The sequence below is a fragment of the Microtus pennsylvanicus genome, chromosome 21 (genome assembly GCF_037038515.1).
Source record: "Microtus pennsylvanicus isolate mMicPen1 chromosome 21, mMicPen1.hap1, whole genome shotgun sequence".
Taxonomy (NCBI): domain Eukaryota; kingdom Metazoa; phylum Chordata; class Mammalia; order Rodentia; family Cricetidae; genus Microtus; species Microtus pennsylvanicus.
In genome coordinates, this window is record NC_134599.1 from 8,317,123 (window position 1) to 8,330,573 (window position 13,451).

Here is a 13,451-nt window from a genome sequence, read left to right on the forward strand (position 1 = left end):
AGTTCCGTGAAGCCCAAAGGCACACTCCTCTCCAGTTTAGCAAGGCAGCAAATACCAAGAGAACTCAGCACTGAAGCCCCGCCTCCCCACACAGGCAAGGGCTCGACTGATCACCAGCGCACATTCGAGGAAGCCAGAAGAATAGTTTCCACAACAAATATTTAAGAGTTTTACCAACCAAGTTGCTTATTTAAATAACTCTATAAGAGAGAGAAAAAGGTGGTGGTGGTGGTGGGGGTCATTTTCTGGTGTAATGGTGTAAAATCACTCTCTGTGAATGATATTTTCCAAAAACGTAGGAACGAATGGGACAATTCCAGAAATAAACAAAAACATTCTCAAGGGAAATTTACTCGGGATGAGAGAAACAGCTCAAGAAATTAAATTCTGTCCACCCAGGGTAGTAAAAATAAACACAGACAGCCTAAAGCTATGTTTTCCAGCCAAGCCTCTGAGAACCATCAGATGGAAGCTTCCAGAGAAAGAGCAAGCACAAAAACAGCAGAGCCACCAGCCCCCTGGCACCAGCTGCAGGAGGCCCCTTGCTTCCCCTCTGCAGATTCTGAGGTAACTGCACAGGGGAAGGCAAGGACTATCTTCTGAGAAATGACCATCTCTAAATCAAAATGAGCCTGAACTTTAGGCCCCTGGCCTCAGAATGGCTCAGAAGAACAAAGCCAGGGAGTGGGTCCTCACCATCCTCTCCAGGGCACTGGGCATGCGTGCAGCCTTGTCCAGCAGCTCGCTGTACTCCAGCTCCTCGCAGAGCCGCTGCAGGGTATTCAGTGGCTCGTTCAGCTCCACTGGCATGGCCACCTTGGACAGATCCTTCCCGATGTTGTTGCGCAGGATGCTCCACAAGCTGACACTACTGGTGTTGGGGCCCTGCGCCGGTAGGCAGGTCCGCCTTTTGGACCTGGCTTCCCCTCCACTTTCGAGAACAGGACCTGGAAGGAAAGAACTCTGGTTGACTCCAGGAAGCTTTTGCTTGTGTTTCACCATGCGGAGTAATCCAGGAGTAGAACCTTCCCAAGCAAGTACTCACTCTCCCGCTCAGCTATGCAGTATAGGAAGGAAAGCTTGAAACTCGCAAGAGAATTTTGAGCAATTAAATACCAAAGCAGGGTGTACCTCAGTAAGGGAGCACGTGCTTATGCGCCAATCTTGGCACTGTTAAATAACCCATGCCCTAAACTGCAAACTGAGAATATACTTGTCTAACATTTTGAAGAAAGATGGCGACCCTCTTTTGAAGAAAGGTGGCTACCACAGTCACCTTCCTGGTGGCTTGTACGCACTCCGCTTTTCACTCTGTGATGTCAGAATTCTTCTTCCTCCTCTGTAGAATATGTCTTGAAGTAAGCAGTATTATTATCCCCATTTTATAGATGAAGAAAGTAAGGCAGAGAGGAAGGGCCAGCACACATAACCAACAAGGAATAGAGCTGGGGCTCAAGGATTCCCTACAGCTCATGGTCTCAGCTACTTCTGCAGCACAGCAACAGGTCCTCCACATGACCTGCACTTTTTTTTAAAAAAAAAAAGAAGAGAAACTGGTGAGAAGTGCCCTGAACACCAAGGGTCTGCCGTGTGCTCTGGGGGTTCTAGTGCAATAGCTGGAGAATGGTGGTTTGGCTGTTTTCATTTTCATTTTCTTGCCCAATAGAGTCTCACATAGCCAACAGGCTGGACTTGAACTCTCGTTGTAGCCAAGGATGCCCTTGAATTTCTGACCCTGCTGCCTCTACTTCCCTAATCCTGGGATTACAGGAGATCACTATTATGCCTCACTTTACGTCTGTTGCAAGGAGGGGAGCCGCTTGTTCTTCCCGGCTGACCGGCTAGCTTAGCCCCAAAATAACCACACAAAAATTGTATTAATTAAATCACTGTTTGGCCCATTATATCTAGCCTCTTATTGGCTAACTCTCACATTTTGATTTAACCCATTTCTATTAGTCTGTATATCGCCATGTGGCAGTGGCTTACCAGGAAAGATTCAGCATGTTTGTCTCTGGCGGCTCCATGATGTCTCTCCCTCTGACTCTGCTTTCTTCCTCCTAGAATCCAGTTCCATCTTTCCCGCCTACCTAAGTTCTGCTCTATCAACTAGGCCAAGGCAGTTTCTTTATTCATTAACCAATGAAAGCAACACACAAACAGAAGGACCCTCTACACCATATGTGGTGCTGGAAATAGGATCCAGGACTTCACACATGCCGAGTAAACACTCTTCCAACTGAGCTACACCCACAGACAGAGTGGGGTTCACCTCTTTTCTCCTCAGTAGGGAAACTGAGTTGTAGGACATGAAGGTTATTTCTGCAGGTGTCTTTTCCAGATGTCTAGAAACCCTGTCACCATCAGAGAAAGTCTACCAAGAACTGGAGACATCTGTTTCTGGTACTCAAGTTCAGATGAAGGAAGTTCTGGTGCTATGTTTGAGCTAGACAGCAACGCGATAGGCTAGAGAAGCAGCCCGACCACCTCCGTGGTCATCTCAGCCACGGACTAAGCCAGAGGAGCAGCCCGACCACCTCCGTGGTCATCTCAGCCACGGACTAAGCCAGAGGAGCAGCCCGACCACCTCCGTGGTCATCTCAGCCACGGACTAAGCCAGAGGAGCAGCCCGATCACCTCCGTGGTCATCTCAGCCATGGGCTAAGATAGAGAGACGCAGCCCGATCACCTCCATGGTCATCTCAGCTGCTGTTGATGCAGCCTAACTGCGGTCTATGTCCTGGATCAATCATTTCTTCCCAACTTGACCTCTGTATCCTGTTTACCCTGTGCTTCCCTGATTCCATCCCCCAAAGCCTCCAGGAGCTGGGGGAGGGGCCTGAGCACGTGTCGTCTTCCTCCTCTGTAGCTAGAGCACCATTTGAGTGCTCACCCCACTCACTGCTCCCCAAGGGGGCAAGTGATGTTTCTTCATTTGCCTTTTCGTTCTGTTTTTCTAGAAAACAACTTGCATTCCTATCTGTGACCTTCTACTTCTAACTCACTGGGTTTTAGGGTACACGAAGGCTCTTCCTTCCAGACGGTGATGCTGAATAGAGGCTTTGTAGATGGTGGGGTCACCCACCTGGCTCTGGAGCCCTGAGAGCAGCGACTCTGAGGTGTTTAGATAACCCATCTGCACGGCTCAGAAACATTTGCTGAGCTGAGACCCTGAAATAAAGGGATTGGCATGGTCCTGTCCTCTGTGTAGATATGAAAATGGGTGGTTGATGGTGCTCTGAGTATTCAGTGGGGAGTAACCAGACGTGAAGACTGGGAGTGTCTGATGTTAAGGGACCTGTGCAGAAGACCATGGACCTGATGGACTCACTCCACGAGCATCCCCCTAACCTGACCATGCTGCTTCCTGAAGTCACAAGCTAGGAGTAGTGTGCAATAGTCTAGGGACCCCACAGTTCAGACTCACATCATCAAATGCCTTTCTTTGTAAGTCATGTTATTGATTTATTTATTTGACAGTCATGTGCCACAGTGTGAGGGTGTGTGTGTGTGTGTGTGTGTGTGTACAGACAACAACTTGTGGGTGTCAGTCCTTTCCTATTTTGTGGGTTCCAAGAATCAAACTCCGATTGCTAAGCTTGGTATCAAGCACCTTTACCCATTGAGCCTTCTTGCCAGTCTCTGAATTACCTTTCTTGGTCATCATTTTTCTTCTTAGGATTAAGCAATAAGAAAGAGTATCTTAGGGTGCCCTGAGAGGAGTAGGAGTATATTCTTCTGAGCAATCTGAAGCTAACTATCACTTAAGACTTTTCAGTTACACATGCCCTATTGAACCCTTAAACTACAACAGTACCCAGTACCTGAAGAAGAACACCATATCCTATATTACACTTACAGAGAAAATGCTTGGCTACACAATGGACACCTTGTTTAAAAAAAAATCAGGCATGGTGGTGCACAGTTGTAATCTCAGTGCTTGGAAGGCAGAGACAGGAGGATCCCTGGGCAATCAGGCAGCAAGCCTAGCCCAACTGGAAAGCCTCCAGTGCCACTGAGAGATTCTGTATCAAAAAGTAAGGTGGACAACACCAGAAAAATGACGCCTAAAGTTGGCATGAGCCCTACACACACGCATACTCACTCATTCATGTGCACGCGCGCACACACACACACTCACTCACTCATTCACGTGCATGCGCGCGCACACACACATTCACTCATTCACATACACACGAACATACACACACTCACTCATTCACATACACACGAACACACACACACTCACTCATTCACACATGCACATACAGTCACAGGCTTCCAGAGATCCTGTAATGTAACACTTACCCAAGGTCTGTCTTTCATTGTCTAAATCATTACTAAGGTTGTCCAAGGACAGATTGTCACTTATGTCACTGGCATAGGAATCATCATCAGAAATCTGTGGGAAAGAAGAGATAACACAATGAGAGAGAGAGAGAGACACAGAGAGAGACAGAGAGAGAGACAGAGAGAGAGACAGAGAGAGAGAGACAGAGAGAGACAGAGAGAGAGAGAGAGAGAGAGAGAGAGAGAGAGAGAGAGACAGAGAGAGAGAGAGAGAGAGAGAATGAGAGAGTCAGCCTTTCAAAAAACCCACTCCAAATGACCAAGCATGCTATGTCTCACATTACAAATCCACAGAAATCACTTGGGGTATTATTTTCATAAGACACCCTCAATCTACCTGGGAAATGCTTACAGTAAACAAACAAACAAACTGCTAAGGCTGGAAGAGCAGGGGAGTGCTTGCCTGGGATGTGAAGGACCCAAGTTTGATCCAAGGCACAGGAGAAAAGAGACGATGAGGGAGGGGGTGAGGAGGGAGGGAAGACATTCTTAGATATTCTTGGTTCTCACAAGAAAAATAAGCAAACAAAAAAATCTCAAAGGTTACTGTTGTCATCATAAAAATTCTTACCCTGCAGCCTTTCCAGAACATGTTAATACTTGAACAATGGAGCAAGCAACTTGTTTGTGAAAAGACTCTTCTATAGGAATTAGTACACAAATTTATATTGTATTTCTGTGGAGCTTCCCTATTCCAAAAAGTATGCTTGCGTGCATCAATTAAAAACATTTATATGTATAGATTAACATAATAAACATATTTGACAATAATGATATAAAATCTACAACATAAATTAACGTGATTTTAAAAAACACAGGATATAAAACAAGTATATGAACAGGCAGAATTCACAACTAGCAATGGGAAGCTGCAAAAAGCCGAAGTAGCCGAAACAATAGTCCAACACCCTGAGCTTCACATTTTCCCAGTGTACGGTATCACTTTGTGTTTGGGGGTGCATTACAAGCAGACCCTCAGAATGTAATGGTGCGGAAGAGTCTAATGTTTTTGTTGACAAATCTTTACTGAGCAGTTTGGGGAAGAAGGTCATAAAGGAGATCTGGGGGGTGGGGCAGATGACTGAGAACAGTGTCCGAACCTCGTTTTCTGAAGAGCTAGGAGAAAGCAGAACTTCCTGGGCATCAAAGAACTCAGAAAGGGAGTCGGTGATGGACAGCCTGCTTTCGTTGGAGAGCTGGTGCACCAGGGCTCGGCTTTCGTCGCCGGAGATTTCCTAGTTGGGGAGCAGAAAGAAAATTGCATATATTTAGAACAGTCTCAAGAGACACGAAACACACACATGATTTAACTGCACAAACACCGGGTCACAGGCCCACGCATACGGGAGGCATGAAGCAGAGGTCGCTTTAAAGGAGAAGCGAGCCTCACGAAGAACAAAATGGGAAGGAGGCTTCACTTATGGGCATGAACGCTGTGCAGACACGTGCCACAAACCTCAAGCACAAACCAGCTTTGTTCCTGGGAGGACGAGGAGGGCTCCAAACTGAATCATACCCTTTTATTCCTGTCACTCAGGGTGATTCTTTTTAGTATAAACTCTTCCTCAACGCATGGCTGATCTCAAGCAGGGGGTCCCAGTGCATGCTCCGAGACCAACAGGCTGCTTCCAAGGAATCTCTTAACAAATAAACTCTGTGTTTTGGTCCAGAGGTGCCCATAGTGGCAGATCATTCCTTATTCACAGATGAATGGGATTAACTTCCTGTCTTTCTTCACCCACAATGACTCTCAAAGGGAAGGAGACCTCAGGCCCTGGGTATGACTCTGTAATTTAACAGAATGATACTCTGCTCTTTTCTCCTGTTCCTCCACCCTCCAGACTCATGAAGAAGGATCTAGAAGGATCCTGGATACTCAGGGATGTGCTTTCCAAGTAAAATTCCAACCCCGTTCACCGAATCAAGCAAATATTGGCATATAGCCTTCAGCCAATCACAAAGGAGCATGGAGACTAGCCAAGGCTTCTGACCTGTGGGCCTGTACACATTAGACAGAACAAATAGACAGACACTGTGCTACGGAGGTGGAGGCAAAGGAGACCATAATTCTGACTCCTACGACCTAGACCTTGATGAGGACAGATTTAGAACAAGGTGATTCCTTGGACTCGTGAGTCCCTAGTCAGCTCAGGTATTTTGCTGACCTGCTGGGGTGGCTCCAGTATTGTCTCCATCTGAGGAGTGAATCACCGAACTAGGGGGAAAGGAGAGGTTCAGGCAGATGCTGTTATACCCAAAGGTCTCATGAGTTCAGCTCATCTCATCTATGTATGCTGTGCCCAAGGAGAGCCACTGAGACAGGAGGCCTCAGCAGTTTCCTAACTGATAAATATCAGTGGGTCCTTTTAACTTTAGGAACAGAGGGAATTCTATGCCTCTTCTCTTGGAGTCTTTCTATGTCAGCCCAAGGGAAGGATTTAAATACTGTATACAGCCTCCAAAAGCCAGCTTTCTCTGTCCCTTATAAAGATCTCCAAGTGTGGCAACTGCTTTCTTTTTTTCTAAAATAGTTTTTTAAATTAAAATATAAGTATACCATCCCCTCATCTTTCCTCTAACCCTTCCCATGTACCCCCCTTGCTCTCTCTCAAATTTTTGGCTTTTTCTTTAACTGTTGTCATTTGCGTGCGTGTGTGTGTGTGTGTGTGTGTGTGTGTGTGTGTGTGTGCCAAGTCTGCATATCATTAGTTGTCTGTGTGTTTTCAGGGCAACCCTGTGATGTTGGATAACCAACTGCCCCCTCTTTCCTGGGATCCTTCTGCTCCTGGCACCTCTAAGTAGGCTAAGTTCTTTATTGAGAGTCGAGGCCCCCACGAGCTTTCCCTCGGCCATTCTATCACCTCTTTAGGTGTCCTGTTTCTTGTGTTGGCTCAGGTCATGTTGAGGTAGCCGTGTCGATGAGACTTCACCCATGAATAGTAGGAGGTTGCTTTCCTAAAGTAGTAAATGTCTCTCTCCTTCAAAGATGCAGGCACAAGGCTGCTGAGTTGAGGCACCGCAGTGCCCAGCAGGACTCCTTAAACGTTCATGCAGGCACCAGAATCTTCCTGCATCTCCCGTGGGCGCTGATGGTCAGAGGTGCTCATGATTTATTTACTTTGCTTCTCATTAATTCATCACCACACATACCTGCTCTAGCTTCCTCCTCCCGGACTGATGGAGCAAAAGGATTTCCTGACTTATCAATGCTGAAAACAATCCGCGTTGAAAATCATTAGCTAAAGCATTTAGGTGCAGCTGTGTTTTGGATTTCACTTTCAAAATGGATTTTTAAAACTATAATGAGGTATCTCAGGGATGGGCCAAAGTGTCAACATGAACTTACTTACATTTCTTATACATGTAGTTTGAGGGTATTTTTAGAATATTTTTAGGGAGTTGATTTTAGATCGACACCTGTCCCATGAGGTCAGATATGGAATTGCTCATGTGTGATATTATGTTAAAAACGTTTTGGCTTTGAAACATTTCAGATCTGGGATTCTAGCCCCTACCTCATTTTGGTGTCCCACAATTTTTAGCAACTATTGAAGAGCTCATACTGCAAACACCCAGGACACAGTAGCACCAACCCTCCAGCATAGCACTTTAAAGACCACAGGGTCTTATCTACTAAAATAGGAACATAGCTCAGCACAGTAATTTCCTCACTGCAGCTCAGGAGTGGCTGTCTACCTGTCGTTTATATTACAAAAAAAATAAGTACAAAAAAAGAAGGGATGCAGAATCCTCAAAATCCCATCAAGCTAAAACAACCGCTACAAGCCATTTTCTCCCCTATCTTTTTATTCATGCACTTTGGTTTCGTAATAACTGTAATCACACTACTTACAAACATAATTAAATTTTCCCAAGCAACATTGCATCAAAATAACTTTTCCCAGCAGTAATGTGTTCTTCGGATAAAAACACGAAACTGCAAATAAATAAATAAATCCCTCCAAAGATCCAATCACTTGTAATAGTGCTATATTTTTCTCTATTAAAATACTGGTGTCGCTGGGCATGGTGACTCATTGTGACTGCAGAGCTCAGAAGGCAGAGGCAGGAAAAGCACTATGAGTTCAAGGTTCGTCTGGTTTACAAAGTGAGTTCCAGACCAACTAGAGATGCATAGAAAAACCCTGTTTAAAACAGGCACACACACACACACACACACACACACACACACACACACACACACATCCCTAGGAAAAATTTATGTAGTTTTGTTTGTTTGTTTTGTTTTTAAGAAGGGATCAGACTGTACATATCATGTGTCTTGTTTTACTTTACACTGTGAACAGGTTTCCAGGCCAGGAAGAAGTCTCTGAGAGAACGAAATTGAGCCGACAGCTATTTCATTATACTTGTGTGTTACAGAGGGGCAATTCAGCTCCCTGCATTAGAACGCTAGTCCTCCGCAGACTGCAGACCATCATTGCATGCCTTGGCATATACCTTATGATTTCTCAGAACCATGTCCAGAAGTGAAAATGTTTCAAATGATAAACATGGGATTATTAATTAGCTCGATATTTAAGACAACTGTTTTCTTGAATGCCACAATTTAGGAAACTGATCGAATAGTTTTCCTTTTCATTAGACTGAACGTTCTTTATGGCAAAGTGAGCTGGAGAATGTTACTGTGGGAAAAGCCAGGACACATGGTACCAGGGGCTTCCTTCTGAACTCCTGCTTTCCTGTGGATTTATATATATCGTCACGTGCCAATGATACTTCTGTCCGAGTGTTACGAAAGATTATAACAGGGCTGGAGAACTCCTGTCCCCTAGTGATGTCACAAGAGCATAGTGTCATGTGACTCGTATCTGTGGGGCTGCTGGTGTGAATAAGCCTGAGTTAGCTGCTCAACAGTACAGGAGATGGGGTTCTGCCCAGCGCACAACGCTGACCATGATAACACACCACCGCTCCTGGGCTGTGTAGTTCTCTATTGTGTCAGTGTTTGAGACTGTACTCCACTAACAAGGAAAACTAGGCAACAGCAAGCCAGCCACAGGCAAGGCCTCCAGGAGGTGTCCCGTGGAACACACTCCAGTCACATAGATGAGACTCTGTTGTCCAGAAGCACTGGCAGTGGAACAAAAGGGGAGTCAGATGACACGTTCCTTGTTAGTTTATAACAAGGAAATGCAAAGCTGTTAGCAGGTTTATAGTGCTTCTGGAGAGAGCCTTGGTGGACAGTCAGCCCCACCATCTAGGCTGTGTGCACACGCTGCAATACCCACTCACCAGGACGATAACCTCACTCTGCCCCTATCATATCCTACAGTTCAACCCCTCAAGACTGACTTGGATAATAAGAGGTTTTTTCTTTCTTTAAATCCCACTGAAGCAAACCCCATAACTATGTATTCCTGGAGAGTGTAAATGATCTGGGCCTACTGTTTCTTAATGTCTTACATTTTTGTTTGTTTGGTTTTGTTTTTCGAGGAAGTTTCACTGTAGTTTTGGAGCCTGTCCTAGAATTAGCTCTTGTAGACCAGGCTGGCCTCGAACTAACAGAGATCCGTCTGCCTCTGCCTCCTGAGTGTCTTAAACTACTTGGTATTGTCTGAGCTTTGTTCACAGTTTAAAAATACTGTCATGTACTCAGCATTATATAAGCCCATCATTTTCACTGAAGATATTTTTCCTGTTTTTTTTTTAAATGTGCCTTCCCATTTTTTAAACATTTTCTCGATAAAAGGAGTGAAATGTAGTTAATACTTCTTTTGGAAATTATTATTACTCCCTAGTTTAGGAAATCCTTATTTTAGCGGTTTGATAAATATTCAAATCATTTTTTCTCAACGTTTATATTTAGCTTGGATCTTAGCACACAACGGGAGAAAACTTGAGCTTCTTTTCAACCTGCTGAGAGCTGCACTGGCCTAAGCTATCGAATAGTCTGCCTTTCCATCAGATTTTTTTTATTGATTTTTATTGAGTTCTATATTTTTCTCTGCTCCCCTCCTTGCTTCTCCACTCCTACCTTCAACTTTCTCCAAAGGTCCCCATGCTCCCAATTTACTCAGGAGATCTTGCCTTTTACTACTTCCCATGTAGACTAGATCTATAGAAGTCTTTCTTAGTGTCCTCACTGTTGTCTAAGTTCTTTGGGATTGTGGTTTGTAGGCTGGTTTTCTTGGCTTTATGTTTAAAAACCACCTATGAGTGAGTACATGTGATAATTGTCTTTCGTGTCTGGGTTACCCCACTCAAAATGATGTTTTCTAGCTCCATCCATTTTCCTGCAAAATTTAAGATGTCATTTTTTTTTCCCGTTGTGTAGTACTCCATTGTGTAAATGTACCACATTTTTCTTATCCATTATTCGGTCGAGGGGCATTTAGGTTGTTTCCAGGTTCTGGCTATGACAAACAAAGCTGTTATGAACATAGTTGAGCACATGTCCTTGAGGCACTACTGAGCATCCTTTGGATATATACCCAAAAGTGGTATTGCTGGGTCTTGAGGAAGGTTGTTTCCTGATTTTCTGAGAAATCACCACACCACAATCCAAAGGGGTTGTACCAGCTTGCATTCCCACCAGCAATGCAGAAGTGTTTCCTTTTCCCCACAACCTCTCCAGCATAAGTTGTCATCAGTGTTTTTGATCTTGGCCATTCTTACAGTTGCAAGATGGAATCTCAGAGTTGTTTTGATTTGCATTTCTCTCTCTGATGACTAAGGATGTTGAATATTTCCTTAAGTGTCTTTCAGCCATTTTAGATTCCTTTGTTGAGAATTCTCTGTTTAGGTCTGTACTCCATTTTTTATTGGATTATTCTTTTGATGACCAATTTCTTGAGTTTTTTGTATATTTTGGAGATCAGACCTCTGTCTGATGTGGGGTTAGTAAAGATCTTTTTCCATTCTGTAGGCTGTCATTTATTCTTGTTGACCTTGTCCTTTGTTTTACAGAAGCTTTTCAGTTTCAGGAGGTCCCATTAATTGTTTCTCTCGTGTGCCTTTCTTATCCATTTGTTTATTTTTTATAAGGAGAAATATCAAGCCATGTCCAGGTCCAAGACAGTCATTCCCGCACTTCATGGGCACCCATTCAAAAGTAGAGGACCTTCCCCGAGCTCTGTCTTCAGGCTCAGCACAGTTTCTTTACACAGAGGTGTGGAACTGGGGAGAACACGCACTCTGGCCTCACGAGTTGTGAATTTAAATCCTGATTTGATTCTGTTAGCTGTGTTTCTGGTGGAAGGTACTAAACTACTCTGGGCATTACTTTCCCTGTTTCTAAAATGAAACTGCTACCCCCTCTCCAGAGTCAAGGTGGGAAGTCTGAACATTAATGTCCAGTGTTTGACCCCAACTTAAAAAAACAAGTGAAGGAACCCATATATAAATAACATAAAGGGATTACGTATCTTCTCTTAGTTTTTTTCTAAGTTATAGATGTTTTAAAGGCGCCTAAATCTCACTGAGATTTACCTCTTTGCTTGGAACAGGGTCTCACTGTTACCTAGAGAGGCCTGGAACTCACCATCTACTTGGGCTGGCTCCAGGCTGTCCCTTTGCCAGGGTCTTCTGAGTCTTGTGACCGCACATGTCACCATCATGCTCATTCTTAGATGCCAGTTAGATATAAAAGATATGACTCCCATAGAGCACTTGCCCTTTGATTGCTCATCCAAAGTAACATAAGATAATAATAAAAGTACAATCTTTAATATTTCCCTGGTGATATTAACATGTCATTTATGAATACATAGTAAGAGTGTCTTGAGTAAGTTGAGGGGGTCATTCTATGAAGAGGGGATTTTAGGGTTCAGTATCCAGGTTCAACACCAGCAGCTCCTTTGAGCAGCCCTAAGACGGCAACAGAAATTAGGGAAACAGTGGAAGCCCTTGGCCTGAGCCTATTGTTGGGGACTGCCAATCTGCTGTGAGGTGTCTGAGGGAATCTCCTAAAAAAAGGTAACCCGGGGGCAGGTGAGATGGCTTAGTCTGTAAAGACATCTGCCATCAAGCCCCATGACCTAGATTCAATCCCCCGAACCCACAGAGTCGAAGGAGAGAACTGACTCTTGCAAGTTGCTCTATGACCCCACACATGTCCTGTGGTTCATGTTTATGTATGTGCATGTGTGCACACACACATACACACTAAATAAATAAATGTTTTAAACTTTTGTAAGTAACTAAAAATTTAAAGTTAACACACACACACACACTACACACCACACACACACACACACTACACACACAATTTAGGGTGTTTTTTTTTTCAGTCTATGTGGTCATTCTTATTTCTTGCTCTGATTTCCTGAAGGTAACAATGGCTTTTCTTTGCTGGGAAAGTTAGCCTTGAGTCACTCCATGGGGAAAAAAGGATAAACCAGGGGAAATAGAAACTCTCTGAAGGAGGAAACAAATGAGACAAGGACACAGCAACTGGAGAACACAGCGGAAGGACGCACTCAAGGGTGGGTGGGGTGGCACCGTCCTCAACAGTTCAGAGCGTTTCAGCTTTCTAGCTATCCCTGTTTGCAACTGGTCCCAAAATGCACATTTTTCTAGACCTGGGCTTTGGGTTTTTTTCTCAAAACACCAACAGCTTGAGTGATTCACAGTAGATATGGGCTCATAAATGCTCAGTGAAGATTATCTAGTTCATAACAAAACATGTAAATGTAATTCACACAATAATATGTATTATAAAAGGTAAGAACAGTCGGGTACTGGTGGCATGCGCCTTTAATCTCAGCACTGGGGAGGCAGAGGCAGGTGGATCTCTGTGAGTTCGAGGCCAGCCTGGTCTACAGAGCTAGTTCCAAGTCAGGCTCCAAAGCTTCACAGAGAAACCCTATCTCAAAAAAAAAAAAAAAAAAAACAAACCAGAAACTAAAGCAAAAGGTAAGAATGGCTTGGAAATCAATATGACATTGGAGATGCCATGGTGCGTGGCAGCAAACCATGCTCAGTGATGGCCAGACATGGCAAAGACTGGGCACCGTGTTAGCTAACTTGCTCACTTGAAAAGGCCTGGCTGGTGAAGAGGTTCAGGCCTAAAGTGCCGAGGCCCTTGGTGTAGGGTGCAGGGTTGGTCTCTTGGAGCAGTGTCCCTGCAGAGGAATTTC

At 44.3% G+C, this 13,451-nt stretch overlaps 1 protein-coding gene across 4 annotated transcripts in view; it reads right to left on the reverse strand.

The window, feature by feature from the left end:
- Osbpl3 (oxysterol binding protein like 3) overlaps positions 1-13,451 on the reverse strand; it is a 172,329-nt gene that overhangs the window by 28,835 nt on the left and 130,043 nt on the right. For all 4 annotated transcript variants that reach the window (XM_075955151.1, XM_075955153.1, XM_075955154.1 and 1 more), the window contains 3 exons: positions 5,451-5,585; positions 4,309-4,402; positions 697-947 (listed from right to left, as the gene is read on the reverse strand). In XM_075955151.1, coding sequence (XP_075811266.1) covers positions 697-947; positions 4,309-4,402; positions 5,451-5,585 — 480 coding nt within the window. The remainder of the gene's footprint in view (positions 1-696; positions 948-4,308; positions 4,403-5,450; positions 5,586-13,451) is intronic.